Consider the following 21,827-nt stretch of genomic DNA (forward strand, 5'->3'; position numbering starts at 1 on the left):
TTTCTCCATCAGTGGATCCATGGTCCCAAAAAAAGTGTGTTCAGTGACGGACCATCAGCATGCTCACGTGTAATTAAATAAGGGTGAGAGTGCTACTAGAACTCAAGACTTAAACAACGTTAACATGATACAGCGTAACCTACTGTAGCGCCATGCTGTAGCTGTGAGAAGGTTTTCTTGTGAGGGTGAGAGATACTCCCCAGGAGACTCCTGGTGTTGCCAGTGTCTTTGAGGAGCTTTCTCACTCCCAGTTCTCTAAAGCAGATAAGCTGAAATTCCTCCCCCCTGTATCCTGGACCTTCTCCTTCCCTTCTCTTCCCACACAAGCTCCTCCTACTAGTCTTCTCATCTTTCCGAGTCGGCATTCCGAGTGCTGTCCTGTGCGAGCCCTCGGAGAAGAAGCTGAGATGACACGTCTCCCTCCCGTCTCCCGCGGTCACGTCGCCGGCCGTCACGTCATTTCCTTCTCCTCGAAAACCAGATCCAACCAGACAAAGGGCTGCTGGTCTCACGCTCGAAGCACGTGCGAGCTCTTTCATGTTCAAAAGCAATTTGAACGACATACTAAATTTAAATGTACATTTGATCTCTTTAAATACCAGCATTACAATATATTATTAAGTAGTGGAATCCCATGGCGAGAATACAGATGAGATTAATAATATATTGCACCTTTGATGCCTAAAGTGGGTTTCAGCCCTGCAGATTCTGTATGTCATCACAAAATACTCACTTGTCAACTCCGTGTCTCTGGTGGAAAGTGAAAGGACGTCAAGCCCACAAAGTCACTCCATGACAACCATGACATGAGTGTGTGGTGCTCACAAAGGAGCGAGCATCAGTGCAGGGTGGTACCGAGCAGAGCAGAAACACAGCCAGCACCTTCGGAGTGGCGCCGGGCTTCGCCACGGGTGCTGCCACTGTGAGAAACGCCAATGGCACATCTGTCTGGGCCGGAGACGGGTGGAGGGCCGGAGACGGGTGGAGGGCCGGAGACGGGTGGAGGGCCGGAGACGGGTGGAGGGCCGGAGACCGGTGGAGGGCCGGAGACCGGTGGAGGGCCGGAGACCGGTGGAGGGCCGGTGCCGGAACACCCCGCTCCAGCGGGTGGCGCTGTCTTTGCTGCGACTCCATTGTGCAGCGGGGCACTGTGGATAGAGTAATTGAGTTTTGATTGTCGGTTGTCAAAAGCCATCATTACTGCTCCGCTTCCGTCAGCTATGAAAAGGCCTTTGATAAGGATGAAAGCCTTGTCATTACCCAGATGGCTGTGTTGATATTGCATAAATCCACTCGCTGGCCCTTTTCTTTCTCCATGGAGGGAGATTTTATTTTTTTTTAAACAGGCTTTTTTAAAACAGAGGGGCAGGGGGAGCTGAGTGAGGAGCTCACAGCTGCTCCTGGTGGGGCGTCCCTCCGTAGGACTGGAGCAACACTGCAGACCGGAGGCACCTCCACCACACCCCTGGAACACACGGATCACACCACACCGCCTTTGGTTGGCATTTTGATAACCGACCCTCCCTCGATGTTCTTTCCTCTCTGAAGGCATCCAGGCTGGCGTGATCAGAGCAGCACTGTCTCAAGTGTGCGCTTTAGAAACACGGCAGCCGCCGAAGCTCCAGTCGACGTGAAGCACGTGGAGGTAGTGCTGCTCCGTCAGCGTTACGGCTTTGGAGCGGCACCAGTGACCTGATTACCACAAAACGGGGCGCTTTAGTAGCTTCTTAGCTCTCAGAAAGGTAGCTAAAGAGCTACAGAACACAAAGATGAGCTCTGTTTTCCATTAGACAAATCGAGGTTAGGTGGCTTTCAGCAGAAATCACCCGCTCCGCCCCGTTGTAACAGCCGTAGTTATGCTACGAAGCTCTCAGCAATCTCAGCCCCAGTTGTTTTGAAGGTGGGCCAAGATTTCCTCTGCATTTCTCAAGAGAATACACAGCTGATTCCATTCATGTCTAACTGAGCCTTGTAGTGGAGTTTTGCTCCGTCTTCAAGGACGCCATTCTTCTCCCGCGTTCCAGAAAGCACACCACTACGCTTCTTTCTTCTGCATGGTTGTTAGGAGCAACAGTTTTGTTTTGTCAGAGGATTTTCATTAGACATATAGATCACTTTGCTTTAGAAACGGTTAGGCAAGCATCGGTGTACCTCTACCCCCGGGACTATTGGGGCTTGCTGAAGTGGACAGAACAATGGTAATATCTCTGTCCCTCTGTGCCCGGCGCACCATTTGGGAGGAGAGCAGCCACGCCGCCTCGGCCACGGCCAATTTGTTCTCCTTCATCCGGGACTAATACCTTTATTCTGTTCCAGTGCTCCGCGTGAGCCGGCACGGGCACGGCGGGAGTTCCGCTAGTGGTGGACGCAGAGGCGTCTGGGCCTCGGGCCTCGGGTCCTGGCCCACCCCAGTTCACCCTTCAGAGCTGGCGTGCCTCCTGGCGCAGACACTGCAGGTTAAGAGAGTGCAGTGAGGAAAGGTTGCCTGTGCAACCCATTAACACTGTCCAAAAGGCAATAATGTGATGCTAATGACAGGGAGCATGATTTAAATGTCAAGCCTTTGGTAGATATGAATAGTTGACATCTAAATGTCAAATTGGAATTATTTGATTGCACGGTCAGGACTCGGGAGAAATGTAACTTATCCACTGGATAGAATACAAATGGGATCCATATTTCAGAGGCTTTTTAGCTGAGCACAAGCACTTCCAGTTTCCAGCAACGGCAAAAGCTGTTCATGAAACCCGTGAGGAGTAAAAGGTGCTCGGTGAAACCCGTGAGGAGTAAAAGGTGCTCCATGGAGCGTGTCTTCAGCTACAACACCTCCTCACATCCATCTTCAGCAAAGTATGGAGGCCATCACTCACCGGCCAGGTGACCAGCTTCACTTTTAAAGCACAGGCTAATAGATAAAATAGCCAGTTTCCCTGCTATGTGAATTTATGACTTGTGACGGTGTAAAGCCCTTTAGCTGAGACTTAAGGCATAATGAAATTCACTTCTCCTCGCTGCAGAGTCAACCTTGACCCCTTGGCCTTCATTTCCATGACTGAGGTGTGTCAGACCCTTGAAGCTATGATCCGGAGGGCAGCTCGGATTGGTGCTTTCTTGATTGAAGCTATTCAGGCTCTTCCGTGAAGGGTTTTAAGCGCTCTCTTTGCAGATATATGGAGGGCTTTAGAGCAGTCACACTATTCACAAGACCAGGCAGACATGTTGCAAATAACAAGTTTTGACTTGAAATATACAATAAAATTAGAGAGAAATTGCATTGTATGATATTGATTGCATTTCTGTAAAGGTTTTTACCCATATCCACAAAAACTTGTAGGAATTAACAAGCAAGACATATTTCAGTGGATTTAATGGAAATGAAGATGTCCTTGTCCTAACCTTAAGCTTTAATACCTTTGGCATCATTTGCCTCATGTGCCTATCATCTGTCAGTTTTCCATTTCTGCTAGAGGCTCCGCTACACCAATATATTCTCATACTTGTATATCTCACATACTGTACCTGTATACCTCACATACCTGTATACCTCACATACCTGTATACCTCACATACCTGTATACCGCACATACCTATATACCTCACATACCTGTATACCGCACATACCTGTATACCTCACATACCTGTATATGTCTCATACCTGTATACCTCACATACCTATATACCTCACATACCTGTATACCTCACATACCTGTATACCTCACATACCTGTATATGTCTCATTATAATGTTTTTGACAATAATGCCTATACTGCTGCAACAGTGTATAAAGTCCTATTGATGGTAATCTAACATGCAACAAAAATGTATATGTGTATCTGTGTGTGTTTGTGTGTGTTTGTGTATGTGTGTGTACATTTCACAAGCCAGGGTTTTCTGTTTATGGAGTGTGTGCTCGATTCAGTGTTGTTTGTCTCTCTCTGTCTTTCTCTCATGCACACTTTCTCTCTTTGTCTTTCTCTCTCTCACACACACACACACACACACACACACATAGCCAGCAATAGCAGCAGCAGATAATCTGTGTAAATAAACAGCAATTTGTCTGGTGGAGCTTTTTTTCTGTGCCAAGCAGCTCAGACTAATCAATAGGTTGTTTGCACCTCTTTCTCTGTCTCACTGTGAGTTATGAGCATGCGAGGAAGTGTTGGGAAATCAATGATTTAAAAATGTAATGCAGCTCTTCTTCAGTGCCGGGGGATTGGAGACAAGTGCAGTCTGAGGGCACCATGTTGGTGAGGACGGGTTGTGTGTCAGAGGCTGAGATTATAGCAGGCACAGTACTGTGACTGAGTTATAGATCTGTTATAGTCACAGTGCACCTAGACGGAAGGACATGCCCACTGACACACACACAAACACACACACACACACTGCTCCCTTCTGCTGTTTTTTTGTTCCTCCACCTGTGTGAGCCCACAGTTCCTCTTCCCCCAGTGGTGTGCTGTGCCCACTCGTTCTGAGCCCAACATGGCGCGGTGTAACCTGCTCTCCGCTGGCTGTGTGCCGTGGGGGCTTTTGTGTGCTTTTTAGCCAGCTCGCCACTGTGCTCATTAGTTGTCTGATGGAGAACAGAGACGCTCCTTCTCCACTCACGTCTCGCTCACGTCTCGCTCACGTCTCGCTCACGTCTCGCTCACGTCTTGCTCCCGCCCTGCTGCCATCACCAGTCGCCAGGGTGCTTACTAAACCACTTACTCTTACACCGGGAACAGCCCACACTCTTTCCCCGTTTGTTTCCAAATTAATATTCAAAAGTCACAAACTCTCAGTGAAGGGAAGGCTTGATTCATGTGAAAGCGCTTCGGAAACTTTAGAAGAACTTTCATTTCACCAAAAGGTCAGGGAGAGTATTTCACGACGACACCCTCCTGACGGTGCCACACGGGTCGTCGTTTCAGGCTGGGTTGCCAGTTCTTAGGCAGCACAGCCCCTCTATGGCGTCTGTGACTGGTGTGTTCAGCCAGGCGATCATTCACGCGTGAGGTAGATGATGGGAACACGTCATGTGCTATCACAGGGTCATCTGTCCTGCTGCGTCCCGCCACTCTGCCTCGCTCGTCTGCACGGCTGTGCTCTTCAGTGGCCTCGCTTGTGTAATTGCCATGTTCACCTCGTTGTGAACGGCCCCTCCGATGCCCTCTCTGATGTATTTTAATAGAAACGTCCTCATCGGCTTCACGAACGCTCCGAGAAGGTCAGAGGTTATCTGGCATTGCGCCGTGAGTTATCGTTGCCTCTGCACCTAGTACACTGGGGATTTTTGCAAAGGGGATAAAAAATGTATTTGTCAAAAATGTGTGAATAAAGGGCTGTATTGACTGAAATCACACACATGTGGGACCTTTGATTTATCAGCGTGCCTCCAGCAAGTCTATGGTGTGTGTCTTTTTTTCATATTTCAGAGAGAAATATTTGTTTCATATTAACACGTCTGAGAATAAGGTTGGGCTTTATGACCAGCAAATTACTTATGAAAGTAGCGTTTTCCCTTGTTGTAGCTCTGTAACTCCTGTCACACTGATGAGCGTGAGCACACCTGGAGAAAACCCTGTGAGTGAAAGCGCATGCTATGCCACTATGTATGTTCAGCCGTTTTTGTGCAGTACACGCAGCGAACACTACTTCGGTTTTAGGGCATGCTTCGCCTTTGCCTCTCATTGCTGCCTTTCAGAAACGCCGGTGGACTTTCACGTGCTGGCTGAGCGGACAACACTTCCCTCTCCCCAAGACGCCTCAATCAGGCCCTCTGCCATCATCTCACAAACAGCTGGCAGCCATTTTGTGGCGTCCAGGCCGCCCTCCTTCTGCGCTCATCTTTGCTTTCAGTCCCCCGGTTCCCTCTCAAGCACTGTAGCTACATTTCATCCCTCACAGACAGAAAAATGAAAAGAAAACCCCTCCCTTTACCAAACAGTCCTGCATTTAAAAAAAATATTTACATTCCATTCTTCAAGTATTTTTTTTTTATATTTCAATTTGTTTGGTAGTATTATGCACAAGATCCAAGGATATTGGCCTTAATAGCTAAGCACTGTAGCGTCAGGACCCAGCAGGTGTGTGGGGCTTTCAGCTACAGGACGACCCCTTGCTTTCTTCACTGATGGCAGTTTGGTGAGCATTTTGACCTTGGTGTAGTTAAAGAATACAAAGCAGAACCCACCTTGATCTAGACATGCGCTGCATTGTGGAAAATCTACAACCTCAAATTACTTCCACTGAAACTTAAACACATGGAGTATAAGAAGTTAGCTATATATTTTTTCATTTCATATAAACATGACACTGTCAATAATGTAAACAGTCTCAGCCTTCCCAGGGTCAATAAACCACACATTTAAAAGCAACTCCATACGGAGCCTCCATGATTTACAGACACAGTTCCAGGTATTCCACACAGCCTGTTGCTCTGGTGTAGTCTCCTAGTCTCAGATTCTGCTGCCACTATGTTCCAGAAGCATCCCAGGAGGCCCGGCTGCCCGCATTGCAAACGCTTCGGAGGCCCTCGCCTGATTCTGTGCACACGCTTCTTGTGCGCTGCCATCAAAGGCAGTGAGAACAGAAGAGCCATTGTTTGATTCCCCCCTCACGCACCTGCTCAGAGAGCATCTGTCTTCTTCCAGCGGCATCTACGCCATGATGGAAGTGGCCGTAAACGCGAGGATGCGGTCATCCGGGCCGGGCCAGGACTCTCCCGCCTCGTTGACTGGCAGACGAGCAAATGCCGAGGCCCATTGTGTGAGAAAATTGCTGCTCGCCATGATGCGGACGACCGTGTCTCTCTTGAGGGAGACTGGCCACGCTCTGGGGATCGTCACTGTTGATTATTGGGTTAGAAATGAGCAAAGTCCTTCCCCCCACCATGGATGTTATTTTAATGTGTCCTGCTCTGATTGTACAGACAGGATTCACCTTGCTCTGGTGCAGTGAGAGCTGTGTAGCAGAGCTGAGTCTATGAGCCTCGTTCATATCATATCATATCATATCATATCATATCATATCATATCATCTGAACAGTTCTATCACCCATCATTTCCTGATCAAAACAAACTGAACTGTTCAGTTTCACTGTACTAAAAAGCTGATAGAATAAAAATATTCCAGGTATTTTATACCTTCAGCTTCTCAATGAAGTCTTTAAAGATAAATGACAACCAGTGGAATTTCCATGTTTATTACTTTTATGAGGGTGTACTAGCCATTTTGGTCATTTGAAAATGACAGAGTAAAAAACATTGTAAATATGTATAAAATTTTACTTACTCCTACAGAAATGGATTCGGTTCAGTTTACCTTTTTAGGATACAACATTTAATGTGGTGACTCAGAAAGACCCTTTCTGCTCAGAATTTATAGCTTTAAGAGTTTATTACCACATGTCCACTCAATTCTTACCTCTCGCCCTCACACACACGCAATCACGCTCCTGTGCAGTAAAACACTCACGCAGACCTTTATGACAAGTTCTCTGATTAAAGAGTCTTTACAACCCCTTGTTTTAGTTTTCACCTCTGCATGTTCTGAGTAAGGGCAAAATACTTTTTTATCACTAGCACTAAGACTTTCTTGCAGGGCAGGAGAAAACAGGGCTGTGGGGTTGTGAAGTGGTGTTGGCGATATGTTCCTCCTGTGATGATGAGAGAAAGGAGAGGAAGCTCAGGGTGTAATCTTCACGTGTCCACCACACCGCACAGTGTCAACTGGAAATGTGAATCACGGAAATATAAGGTTTAGCTCCGACTTGATTGTGCCTCTGACTGAAAACTAAACCAATAAATGTATACATAAAAAAAATGAACTGTTGTGAGTTTGCGTCTGGCCAGTCCTCATCAGAGTGCACACTGGCACATTGGATTGCCTGTGTGTGATATCCCATGGTCCTTTGAAAGAGCAGAATGAGGCAGAACAGGGAGCCCTGCAAGCAGTGGGTGCTTCTGAGCTGCAATCCACAGAAACACGACACAAATTGAAACCTGGATGGGGATTGATCCTATTACCAGACCCGCAGCTCCTCTGAGAGTCAGGGCTGGGCTCAGTCAGGCAGCGTGCCCCTCCGATTACACCTGACAGAACCCAGGGTGCCCGTATGGGTTAGAAAGATTCCCAGTATATCCACACCGAGTAGCATCACTGCTGACCCAGCCAGGGACGGCACTGACAGACACTTCAGCAGTCGGTTTGAAGTCAGTGGTGAAAGGCTGACATGGATGTGATTTAAAATACTGAGTCATACAAAGCTCATCCCAGCAACGCGGGCGAGGTGGGGTTTTTTATTTATTTTACTTTTTGCTGATGCTGAACAGCTGTTTGATATGCCAGCAACTTTGTCAAAAAAAGAGTTAAAGCTCCTTTCATTAGGGACCTGAATAACGGGCCGTGCGAAAACCCCACAGTTGCCATGGTGGTATGATTTGTGAAGTTTTGAAGCATTCGGTTAGATATGAGCGGTTGAGATGATTCTGTACATTTCAGGGTTCATATCCTTCCGTGGCTGTCTGCAGACAACATGTCAGTGAAGAGACGTGCGTCTGCTCCACCTCCAGCTGGGCTTGCCAAATGCACTGTGTGTCACACATGTGAGGTGGTACATTTTGGATCATGTGCAGTTAATGTTTTTCCTGCACATTCTCTCATTCCCTCACTCGGGTTTGGCCGGTGCTGATACCAGCTCTTTCATGGCCTGCTAGCCTGGCCCTCCTGTTCTACAGGTGCTTTGCATGTTGTTGTGAACTCTGGGCTTGTGTTGGTATATCCAGTCTTTAGTACATCTAGGCCTACATCACCACTGCAGCTCTTGATCTATCCAAGCAACTTCCCTTGTGATTGAACGTTTTCCTTGATTATCTACGTTTGCTGTCAGCCTGGTTGTTCACTGTTGCCAATCACTAGCCAACAGCTCAGAAATTGTTGCTCCTTAACAATGTACCCAGCCATTGATTGTGATACCAGGTTGCTTTGGTTACCTCTGATCAGTTCTGCTTCAATGGCATCCACACGGTTTGGTCCTCATGCCACATGACACCACCACATTACCTATGTACATATGTCCTATAGGATAAAACGAAATTTGCAATAATTCAATGTCCATTTTTTAATAAAATGCATGTTTATAAAATCAGGTACTTTATGTACAAGTGACTATGGTTACATGCAGTTAATTTACATATTTATTTGAGCACATGGGTATATGTAAATATTTGTTTCCATAGTACATCATATTGGTTCTATTGGTTCATATTGCTGAGTATTCATGTATGCATGTGCCCATACACACTATACAGGTATTGCTCAAATAAAAGCACATTTACAAATAGCTGTGTTCAACATGAGCGGCTTTCCTCTGACCTGCCTGCTGCGTCTGAATGCCTGTCCACCCTCTGACCTCTGACCTCTACCCTCTCCCCCAGACCCCATGCACGGGCCTCGGCGCTTGGAGGTGGTGGATATCAAGTCCAGGCAGATCACCGTGCGCTGGGAGCCGTTCGGCTACAACGTCACACGCTGCCACAGCTACAACCTGACGGTGGAGTACCGCTACAGGGTGAACGGCAAGGAGGAGACGCGGGAGGAGGTGTGCTACGACTTACCCAGCACCTCGCCGCAGCTCACCATCCGCAACCTGTCCCCCTACACCAACGTCAGCGTCAGGCTGGTCCTGCGGAACCGTGAAGGCGTGAAGGAGAGCCAGGAGCTGGATGTTCTCACCGACGAAGACGGTGAGCGGCTCTCCGTGCCGGCACGTCTTTTTTGTTTATGTTTTTTTAACCCATATTTATTTATTTGTTTATTTTTTTTATTTTGGGATTCTGAAGTTTGTCCCTCGTGTTTTCTAACTTTTTTTTTTTTTTCCAGAAATGTGTTTTCTTTGTGTCATTTCTGCTTGTGACTGCCAGATTTTTACCCCATTTTACTGGTGAAGGTGTTTTGTTGTGGTTGTGATTCTGTTGTGCATTATCAAGACAAGTTTGGGACTAAATCCTTAAAATATGAACAGTGTGTGGCTGGACTGATTGAATTCACACTGAAATTGTACCAATTGTACCAATTTCTATTAGATCCAGGCCTGAGTACCAAACGCTCAGAGTATCTTAGCATTTCAGCCAGAATAAACAGATAAGACAGGTTCTAGCCCTTTTCTTCTATTTTGGAAATGAAAACATCTGCTGGTAGTTTTATCTTTACTTCTGTTGGGTTCATTATATACAGTCGCCTGGTTGAGACCTTTTTTACTAGGCAGTACACAAAGCAATGTCAGTAAATACACATCAGAGTATTTTGTCCAGTTATGAAGCTGGATGAGGGTTGGCTGTGGTTTTATATCAGAGTCCAAATCAACTGTTGGGCCTGCTGGAGACAGAATGTTTAACGAGACAGTGGGCTAGCTACCCCGAGGCCACAGCAAATATATGCTTTTGAAGCCCCTGAGGACAGTCCCAACAGAGCCGGGCCATCAGCTATTGGATATTCCCTCTGACCATAGCTCACGCACGGATTTCTGTGACCATCACCTACATTTGAAAAGGCTTATTTAAAATATGAAGTTATTTGTCTGGTATATGAATGTAGGATGACATTGATTCAGAACAGAAAAGATCAACACTTCTCTCTGGATGCAGCACAGAATCAATAAAGTTATGATCTCTCTCTTATTCTCTCTCTCTCCCTCTCTCTCTCTCTCTCTCTCTCTCTCTCTCTCTCTCTCTCTCTCTCTCTCTCTCTCTCTCTCTCTCTCTCTCTCTCCTCTTCTCACATTTGCACATTTGTTCCTCTGTGTTGCCTGCATTTCAGTGCCCGGTGCCGTGCCTGTGGAGTCTGTTCAGGGGAGCACCTTCGAGGAGAACATTGCCCTCAGATGGCGTGAGCCCGTGCAGACGTACGGCGTCATTAAACAGTATGAAGTAAGTCTCGTCGCCGTGCCGACAGCTGCCGCGTGTTCATCTCCGGCCCTGCCCCACCGCCGCACTGCCTCCATCTTTCATTCACTCCAGGCTCTTAATTGACTAATAAATCTAACCTAATAACCATAAGCCCTCAATGCATGGGAGCTTGTTAACACAATCTATTACCAGCTGAAGCCGGGTGATAGGGCTAATCTCAGTCTGGACGAGAGAGATAGAATCTCCATAAACTACAGAAAGTGTCGAATCTCACGCCGCAATTCCTGCATCTCTCTCCGTCTCTCTCTCTCCGAATCTTGCCCTGCGCCCATGAAGGGTTCCTGTCTTCCCCTGGCTCCCTCTAGCTGTGCGACAGAGAGATGTCAGATAGGGTCGGGGTAGCGCATCGCAGGCAGGACGGGGGAAACGCCTCGAGGGAGGCGAAAAGAGACTTTTTGTTCGTTGTTCCACTGAAATCAGGTAAAGCTTGGTCACATGACAGGAAGGGCTTGCCAAGGAGGCTTTCACTGTAGTGGAAATATCAGTGATAAACGCATACCAGCGCGCCATGCTCACACACACGTTACTGTTGTGGAATGTGGGCAAATATTGAGCAAGAGGAAACATGTCACATTTACAACAAATCCTTACTGTCTTGAGCCATGCCCCTCGTCTCTGGCATTGTCCACACCCAACACTCGGGAATTCACACCCGGGACGCTCGTCACCGCCGTTTTAAAAGTGTAGGACTCTGCGTGCATCTGAGGACCGTACCACTTGACGCGCACGTCAGAACTCTACACAATGCTGAATTCAAAAGCGCTATTGTAGCTGAACTTCATTTGTGGAAATTCGACCAATTAAGCTGTCATACTGACATTATGAAATTACACTCTGTCATGTCTCTCGCCTGTTCCGCAGTGTCACAAGCATGATCTGCTCCAGTTTTACAGAAAAGGGACAAATCAAAGGCTTTCTGTCTCATTAAAGTCTGATCGCCTTCTACCAGTATTATTTTTGCTGTGGCATTTCTGCTGTTATAGCAGCACTTAGGTGCCCTTTCTGGATGGAGATGTCTTTTGTTCACTAATCTTTCAACTGTCCTAGGAGTTGACATTGATGTGTGTACTTTGATAAGCTTCTTTAGATATAGATGTATGGGTTAAATACACACAGACCCTTTATTCATTAATGCAGCTACAGAATGAGTGGATCACTAAGACTTTCAGTACTGGAGTAAACACATTTGACAGCAGTGCTCTGCATACAGTGTCATACAGTTGGCATTACAGACAATGGCACTCCTGGGGATCGGAACTGATACTTTCATTAATGCAGCAAGCCCTTTAATATTAAATTCTCAATGACTATGTTTTCAAACCTATGATCTAAACGGACCCAGGCTTTGCACCAAGTTCTCAGACTCCTCCCTCTTTCTCAGAACACGGTTCAGATGTCCTCATACATTTTGATATGGCACCTTTTTTTGTTGCACAACACCCTTTTGTCATCAGCCCGGTCCCCATCTTGGGAGAGTTAGATGTCCGCCTGTGCTGGCATGTAATGGGGGGAGGACGGCTGGCATTTCACACCTGACAGCTCCAGCCGCACCGCCTCCACCTCTCCCTTTGTGCTCCTTAATTGGAATCAGAGTGGAGCCATGATGGAGGGGCCAGCCATTAGCGCTGTGATTGATTTATTTAAATGCAGCCTTTCAAGTCGCCTGATAGAGATACAGAGGGAGGAGCTGAAAGGGCCGGGATGACCTGCACAGAGCTGCACCGCCCCTGTCTGTCCTCCCTCTCCTGTCTCTCCTCCTTCTGTCTGTCCTCCCTCTCATCCCTCTCCTGTCTCTCCTCCTTCTCTCTGTCCTCCCTCTCCTCCCTCTCCTGTCTCTCCTCCTTCCGTCTGTCCTCCCTCTCATCCCTCTCCTGTCTCTCCTCCTTCTGTCTGTCCTCCCTCTCCTCCCTCTCCTGTCTCTCCTCCTTCTGTCTGTCCTCCCTCTCCTGTCTCTCCTCCTTCTGTCTGTCCTCCCTCTCCTGTCTCTCCTCCTTCTGTCTGTCCTCCCTCTCCTCCCTCTCCTGTCTCTCCTCCTTCTGTCTGTCCTCCCTCTCCTCCCTCTCCTGTCTCTCCTCCTTCTGTCTGTCCTCCCTCTCCCTCTCCTGTCTCTCCTCTCCTGTTGCTCCTCCCTCTCTTGTCTCTCCTCTCCTCCTGTCTCTCCTGTCTTTACTCCCTCTCCTCCACTCACCAGCACATGAACTGGTTTTTACAGGATATACAACTTAGTGAAAAGTGATAAATTATTATCACTAAATTATTAATGATGAGACATTAATTGTAGGGTATATTAAGAGCATTTATATATTTATTATTAATAGTTATGTATTCAAACAAGGAATGTGATGATCTCATCAAATATTGAATTCATTCTACAGGACTCTTTCTGAAACAACCTTATATGACAGTAGCCATAATGAATCATAAATACATTAGTCATTGTTATTTTGATATATATTATGGCTTCATTACAGTACACAAGGATTTGCTGATTCATACAAGGTGTTTGATGTGGAGCTCAACATTTTGGAATTGTACCATAATTCCATAACCCCATAACCTCCCCCATGTCTCCGTCAGATATTTTACAAGGCCGTCAGCTCCTTTGACCCAGAGTTCAACCTGGCCAATCAGAGTGGGAAGGTGCTGAAGTCCAGTAACGAGACGTCCCACACGTTTGTGGGGCTCTACCCGGGCTGTACCTACTCCTTCACCATCCGAGCCAGCACTGTGAAGGGATACGGCCCCCCCATCATCACCCAGTTCACCACCAAGATCTCACGTAAGCCTCTCCACCAAGACACAGTCCTTCATGTTCAATTCAAATTACTTCAGTTTTATAATATTTCTTGTGTGTGTGTGTGTGTGTGTGTGTGTGTGTGTGTGTGTGTGTGTGTGTGTGTGTGTGTGTGTGTGTATTCCTGCTCACAGCCCCACACATGCCTGGTTATGATCAGGAGACCCCGCTAAATCAAACAGACAGCAGTGTGACCGTGCTGCTGAAGCCAGCCCAGAGCAGAGGTGCACCGGTCAGGTAGGTCACCTCCCACAGCGCGCGCACACACACACACACACACACACACACACACACACACACACACACACACACACACACACGTACACTAATGTACTGTACACTCCTAAATGCATTCACCTGCTGAACTAACTATGACCAACACTACAAACAGGTGCAAAAACTTATCTGAACAGGCAGCATTTGGCAGCATTATCCGAATTCAAAAATACAAATAATGACCAAATTATACTCAGGATAGCACACGCTGTTGTATAGCCGAGTGCAAATTCTGAAAAATATGCTTCACACACTGGTTTGTCTTCCTGCTTTTGTCAAAGACGTACCACTGAGATAACTTAATCTAGGGTTTAACCTTGTAAACGTGCACAGCAGAGGTGATATCGTATAGCCAATTTACAGACATTAATTAACTCTGGGTAGTTAGTACTTAAGAATTTACACGATACAGTGCAATCTTCAGATCTGAGCTTCAAGGTGGCTTTACTGTCATAATACAAGGCAATTAGTTACATGTTACAATTGGATAGATATTGTAATGCGACTGGAAATGCACATGGAAAATACTACCAAATACAACCTAAAATATGAGAGAGAGAGAGAGAGAGAGAGAGAGAGAGAGAGAGAGAGAGAGACAGAGAACAAATGAGTAGAATAAAAGGAGACGGAGTGAAAGTGTGAGCCCACGCAAGAGATTTCTCCACACCACAAAATGTCCTCAGTCCCCCAGCACTCTGCTCACTCCCAGCACTCTGCTCACTCCCATATGATCACTCTTCTCTCTGTGACACAATAGATAAGCACAGCAGTGGGGTTAGATGCCAAACAACCCTACATGGGCCAGAGTTCAGTTCACAGTACAAGTGTCAAGACACCAGCCAAATGGCTGCCCATGGTCACATGACTCAGTCGTTACAGGTGATTAGCAGCACCTTGTGGAACACCAGCCCTGTTACTGGGGCTCTTGGAGTGGGTGGTTAGCACGTTGAAAATGCTCATTATCAGAATTCATTACATCAGCACAATCCTAGGTAGCCTCTAGCCTCTCAGACTGCTGCTTCAAGCAGGCACGGCTCCATAACCATCAAAGCCGTAGCACTAATTGATTCTAATTGCATACAGACACATAAGCAGCCAGTTTTGATCTGTGGTCTTTTTCTGGTCTTTTTTAATGATTATCATCTCATTGTTTTGTTTGTGTGATTGATCCCAGTGAGAGGCACTTTTGCCTTTTGAAGATAAGAACAAAGCATCCCTCGTCCTGAGAAGCTCAGCACAGCTTCAGCGCCTCAGCCTCTCACGCTCCCTCTCACTCCCTCTCCTTCTTCCTCTTCCTCTCTCACTCCATCTCCTTCCTCTTCCTTTCTTACTCCCTTTCCTTCTTCCTTTTCCTCTCTCACCCCATCTCCCTCCTCCACTCCCTCATTCTCTCCATTTCCTGATCTCTCTCTCCTCTCCTTCTGCTGCACTCCCTGCTTTCTACATTCTCTCCCTCTTCTACTCCCTCTCTCTTTCCCTCACTCTCTCTCTTTCCCCTCTCCTTCACCAGACGGCCCGGTCTGCAGATTATAGTCTCAAGCTCTACCCTCCTCACCGCTTTATCTCCTTGCTGTTCATTTGCCAGCATTTAAAATATCGTTTTAAAGAGGGAACAGTTTGAGATTAAACTGCAGCCTGTCCCTGTTTTCCCCATAATTGCCGGCTGAAAGATAAATCAGTAAGCCTTGGCAAGTGTCCCCTGCTACTGGCTGACTTTTATCTAATTTGCCTATTTGCCAGCACCAACGTCTTCTCCCAACGTGTGTGTGTATCTGTGTGTATATCTTGCCAATATAGTATTCCTGTCTGTTGTTTTTTTGCCGGATATGCTACGGTGGCGTGTGAACAGCTTGTGTGCTGTTTGGTAGTGACAGCTGTGGATGCGGATGCCTGCGCCCCCCCCCCCCCCCCCCCCCCCACGTCCCTTCGTCTCTCTTGTTGTCTGCTCGTGACGGTGGTCCACTCCCTCAGGAATGCTTAGCCTCCATGCTAACAGACCTCTGTCCAGACAGCCTGAGGCCTCACTCTGCCTCTTGGACTGTATATAGCTCTCGTGCTAAGCCCAGACTAATTATTTTTGCTTGCTGTTTTGCTGCAGCACAACAAACTTTGTACAACTTACTTTCTCACAGACTGGCAGAACGCTTCTGTGGTGGCTGCCGTGGATCAGAAAGGCACTTTGAACTGCATCACTATGAATAAACCAAATGGTGTTTTTGCACCTTGTGCTTTGTCATGAAGAATTCAAAGCAGTACATGGACCCTCTTACTATCTGAGGGTGTTTTAATGGCAGCAGACAGAAATGTGACAAAAGAAACGCTCAACCTGGTGGAATTTTGTGCCTTTTCCAGACCGCACTTTAAAAGCACATGGTAGATATTGAACATTTTTTGTATCTCTTCCATCACCTGCGACAAGCTGTGATACTTTCAGAAAAGTGAATGTAGCCCTTATGTTCCTTCTTATATGTTTCAGTAACCCAGGATTCACACATGCTATTTACTTCTGACAGGAGTGATAACACTCTAAAAATGTGATAAAAATCCTCCGTGTCTGGCCTCCCCTTTGCTGCCCGTAAGCACACACACCATCCTCCCTCATCTTAAATGAAAGGAGGTGTAATCGCAGCGCTCGTAATCTGCCCTGTCACCTCGTCACCGGCCTCGACGCCGTCATTCTAATTACCGTTAGCACATCTTAATGAATCGCAGGCCTTGTTAATTACCCATAAGGCCCAGCCCTTTGCTTGTGGCTAGCGGATGCCCCAATCGTGGTGTTGCACATCGTAGGGGGATTTGGCTCCGGGTGTCTCAGCCTACGTGTAATATGTCCCTCGCTGTTTGAATACCAAACACGGCATCGCATTATGATGTCCACATTTACAGAACCAGAACAAAAACAGTGGAATCACGCTGATAAGAGAGCAGGTGACCGGTGGAGGAACACGAGCAGATGTCCGAACGCCGCTCGGTTCGTTGTGAAGTGCGTGAGACAGTGCGCCGTGAGAAGCGTGACTGGCTGTGCGCGTCTCCAGGCACCCTGGGAAGGAGAAGGGCCTAGGGTAATATGTGAAAATACATAACAATGCAATGCACCTACACTTGCGACTAAAATTAGACCGCCATTGTGTCACAACAAACACACGCTTCATTGAGCTCCCCGCGCCTGTGCTTAAAGAAGGAAATGACACTGTGTGCAGAACAGGAACAGGAGAAGGAGAAGGGAGAGAGTCACCAGGGGAGGCAGGAACAGGAGCGTGTGTGTGTGTGTGTGTGTGTGTGTGTGTGTGTGTGCGCACGTGCGTGTGTTTCTTTCTATCTATCTATCTATCTATCTATCTATCTATCTATCTATCTATCTATCTATCTATCTATCTATCTATTTATCTATCTATCTATGACTGTTGACTGTTACAGAGAGAGAGAGAGAGAGAGAGAGAGAGAGAGAGAGAGAGAGAGAGACAGTATATGTACTTAGGGAGTGTGAAAGCTGGTGTCAGGTTCTGCATTCCTTTGGCAGCATTGAACAATTCACAGTCAGCTAGCTTTTAAAAATCTGGTAGCTGGCACCATCATAACACTTTTTATCCAGAAGTTGTAAATTATTCCAATTACAGGATCTCTTATTAAGTAAAAAGTCCAGTATAAAAAAAATGTGCCTTTTAGCTCAGGCTCAGCGTAACTCAGCGATCGCCTTAAAGGGAAACCTCCGTTTGAGTTTCCTAGAGCAGATGTTTAACTCTGATACTGCACAGAGCTTGCTTTCATCAGAGGTGGATTGGCTTGTGAGAGGATTTGCTCTCAATGTGAGTGCGTAGGAATGAAAACATTCCCGTCTTAATTGAACAGTGGCGTGTGGATGGTATATCTGTCAGGTCTCCATATGTCTGTCCAATTACACTTATGTGAGGAACTCACCTCAAGCTATTGCCAAATGAGTTCTGATGACTGGCCTGGCAGGAATATATACAAGCTATTACAATGGCTTCTACCAGCTGGGGGTTGGGGGTGGGTCATCCTGCAATCTAAGGGGATTAGCTCTCATGCCTGTCACTCACGTCGTGTTGCTCTCATGGTTCCGCCTCCCTCTCTGTGGAGAGAAAAGGATTCGCCAAGCTACACACCGGTGCCAGCGAAGACAGTCAGCCAAAACCAGTGCAAAGCAGAGCAAGGCGAAAAGGAGAATGAGAACACATCAACCACCTCCTCCCTTTCTGGCAGCAATTTCTCCACATTTCTCATGCAGCTTTTTATGAGCATTAAGCCATGTTTTCTGCACTAAAGTAAAAAAGATTGTTTGCAAAAAAGACCAAATGTCCAATGGTTCCTGACTCAATGAGGTGTCTAGTGGGAGAATGTAAGACAATTAGGGTGTCAATAATAGGCTTGTAACCACACAGCATAGCAGTCCTAAAAGAACAGTGTTACAGATGAACACTGACATAGGAGAGTACTTTAAAATTATATTTCTTTTTATTTATTTATTTTTTGCTCCCGTTAAACCCTGAATAGAAGAAGCTATGACAGTGCAAGGGTAAGAGTTTGTTGTTTATGAACTCTTCATCCATGTTTGATTTCCCCTGTCTTTCTTAAAGCACAAATTGAATTCTTCACATTCATTGTAAAGCTTTTGTAAGTTACCTTTAACTTTCATCATATATCTTCCTGAAGTACTTCCACTCCTGAATGTTTTCCCTCCCTTTTCAGTCACAAAGTCAATTCCAGAAAATATGACTTAGCCCAAAGTAGACATGGTCATGTTTCCTGTCACAGCTCCCTACCGAGGACTTGTAATGAAACCTCAGCAAATCTAAAGATTTAAGTGACATTTAATCTCACCCCTTCCCCTTCATTTGTGGTTCCTGCCTTACTTTATGGGCAAGATGATAAATAAATTCCCACGGGCATCAGAGATGGCCGGTCAGATCTGCCAGTACTGTTCCATGGTCGTCAGGTATATTTTAATCAAGAGATTACCACAGCTTTTCCAGAGCAGAGCTGCTGATGCCCATTGATGTTCAGTGAAGAACACTTTCCATGTGAGCTCACTGGCCACAGACAAATAACGGTTAGATCATTTCATTGTAAAATTGCTCCTCTGGCCAACTTCTAGTGACCTGACTCTGGGGAAAACCTGCACATTCTATTCTAGAGCTATCGTCCTTCGCCAGAATCCCAAACCTAAGCATTAAAGGCAAACCCCAAAACTGGTCTGGGACCAGTGGAAAGGGGCATAGTCTGCCAACAACAGATAGGTCAGGCTCATCTTCACCTCTTTATACTTCTCCTTGCTCAGAGTACATGAAGAATAAAATCCTGGTCCTGGGTTGGAGCTCAGTCAGTGCCAAGTGGAAAAGGCCTGAAATTGGAAAGTGGTCACATGACCTCAAAGAGCTCAAGAAGATCTGGCCGCATGGCATGAGAAGGCTTAATTGGTGTCGGCTGGAGTTGCTCTGGTTTCCACTGGAGTTAGAGTGTCCTTCTGAAGGCCCTGTCAACTGAACTGAGCCCTTCCGATGGTGTACTAGGTCCTTGTTATTGTTGGTGTTGTTATTATCAAGCTTGTTTTGTCTTCTGTACCGATTGCCTCTCTCAAAACACTCGGATCACATCTCTGTGTAATGATGACTACCACGATGCATGCCGGCCAGTTGCTCCCTCATTCTAATGGTTCGGTCTGTTACATTTTCATTAGAGGAATGGATTCTGAGGTTGCAGGAGTTCAGAGGCCTGACAGGATGAGTGAAATGGATGAAGGTGATTGGTAAATGTGGGTGGTGTTGGGGAGTGGACTACAAGGGCTGAAAACCTCCTTTCTTGGACGGACGTATGCCAGAGGAAAGCAAGCACCACAGTGAGAGTGTTGGGGATGAGTGAGATGGCAGAAGGTGATGGATGCATGAATGTGAGTGGCATTGGGGAAGCGGATGAAGGTGGTTGATGTGAGTGGTGTTAGCTACAAAGGCTAAAGCTCTCATTTCTTGGGGTGCATGGGAGTAAGTCAGAGGAAAGCTGGCACCCCATGACCTCCCTGGTCCTCCCAGACCCTGTTCAGCCTCTGCAAGCCAATTACTGCAGAAGGCAAAGCTGAGACCAATCAGAGGTTCTGGAAACAATATTTCCCTCGGCAGCTGCACAGCCGCACTGCTAATGGCACAAGTAGACTTCTCGAGAGTCTGCATCGATTGTTGTGGAAGGATTTCGTGAATACAAATCAGGTCTTTCTTTCCATATCCAGTTAGACTAGGATAAATTAGATAGGATTAGTAACTTGAGCTTGTTTTCTGTCTTTCTTTTTTGTAAGATCAACTATTGTGTCTTAAATGAAACGTCAAAGCTCTCTGTAATGAGTTAAAGGATGAACAATTCTTTTGACATAGTGTTGCAATATGATAGCAAATGCTTTCTAGGTCTTTCTGTTCTAGTAAAAACACTCAAGGCCTACTCTCAAAAGGAAAACCTGGTCATGAATCTGTTTGCTATGATGCTGTGCTATGAGAAAATTTGAGTGTGTTCTAAACATTAGCTGTGGTTTGGGGGAAACATAAAAAAAATTTAAACAGGCCTTCTGACCACTATTATTATAGAATATTTTTCTATAAATTCATTTTTATAGTGATAAACTTTCTTGTTGCTGGTACAATGTTCTGTTTCTATGACAAACTGCTTTCATACATTTAGATGACACTATTCAGAACACTATAGCACTTCTTCTGTACAAATACCTCCAATTCAGCCTGAGGTTCGATTTGCTCACTTTTATGAAGCATAAACATATTTTCAGTTACAGAAAACTCCAAGCTTGTTTATTAAACTGGGTTGCCTTGACATACAAAAAGTAAGTGCGTAAATTAAGAGGTTTACACTCTATTATAATATTGTATTTCCAGGGCTGAATTTGTTATTTTAGTCTAATTTAGCCAAATCGGCTTCCTGCTGCTTGTTACTCTGCATTAACTGAATAGTGCTGCATGCTGGAGCATCGTGTACAGTGTTTAATCTGTGTGGAATGAATCTGTGTGGAATTCACCTGCATGGAACTTATATGTATGAAATTCATCTATGTGGAATTGATCTGTATGAAATTCACCTGTATGGAACTATGTATGGAATGAATATATGTGGAGTTCATTTTTATGGAAATCATCTGTATGGAATTCATATGTACAGAAATCATCTATGCGGAATTCATCTTTACAGAATTCATCTGTATGGAATTCATTCTATCATGTTTGCAATAAAATCTGACAGTATGAGGTATTAAAAAGAGCTTGGTGGAGAGTGCGGCCAGGACGTCGCCTGCTCTGCAGGGCAGTGAGCTGTAAATCAGCCCTCAGACAGACTCTTAAAGTAATGGTTGGCCTTTAAGCGGCTCCTAAATCCAGAGGAAAAGGCTTCTCTCCTCCTCCCTGGCTCCCCACTCCTCCCTCTCCTCCCTCCCTCTCCCTCCACCAAAGGAGGAGGCTTTCTCTCGCCTGCACAGTCCCTGCCCTGCCCTTTGTTCTCCTCAATACAGGGCGGTAATTAACTTCATATTTCTCCCTCCGTTCTCGCTGTATTTAATATTTTATTACACCAGATTTTATCGCCAAAATAGCGGGAACGCTGCCTTGTGGCGACACACACCAAAAGGGTAACGGGGGCGTGGCACTGGTGACTTCCTCTACAGCGATCGCTGGCCAGGGGAGTGTGTTCTCGCGCTTACGTTCCCTGCCACTTTATGACTGATCTAATCTCCAGTGGATATGGAAAATTTAATTAGCAAATATGAATATGCCACTGTTCCATTCAGCAAGTGTGATATG

The 21,827-nt window shown here is 46.1% G+C and overlaps 1 protein-coding gene across 5 annotated transcripts in view; it reads left to right on the forward strand.

The window, feature by feature from the left end:
• LOC143474015 (receptor-type tyrosine-protein phosphatase mu) overlaps positions 1-21,827 on the forward strand; it is a 134,600-nt gene that overhangs the window by 50,940 nt on the left and 61,833 nt on the right. For all 5 annotated transcript variants that reach the window (XM_076971262.1, XM_076971263.1, XM_076971265.1 and 2 more), the window contains exons 7-10: positions 9,423-9,731; positions 10,804-10,913; positions 13,530-13,731; positions 13,881-13,983. In XM_076971262.1, the coding sequence (XP_076827377.1) occupies positions 9,423-9,731; positions 10,804-10,913; positions 13,530-13,731; positions 13,881-13,983 (724 nt within the window). The remainder of the gene's footprint in view (positions 1-9,422; positions 9,732-10,803; positions 10,914-13,529; positions 13,732-13,880; positions 13,984-21,827) is intronic.

The sequence above is a fragment of the Brachyhypopomus gauderio genome, chromosome 13, assembly GCF_052324685.1.
Source record: "Brachyhypopomus gauderio isolate BG-103 chromosome 13, BGAUD_0.2, whole genome shotgun sequence".
NCBI lineage: Eukaryota > Metazoa > Chordata > Actinopteri > Gymnotiformes > Hypopomidae > Brachyhypopomus > Brachyhypopomus gauderio.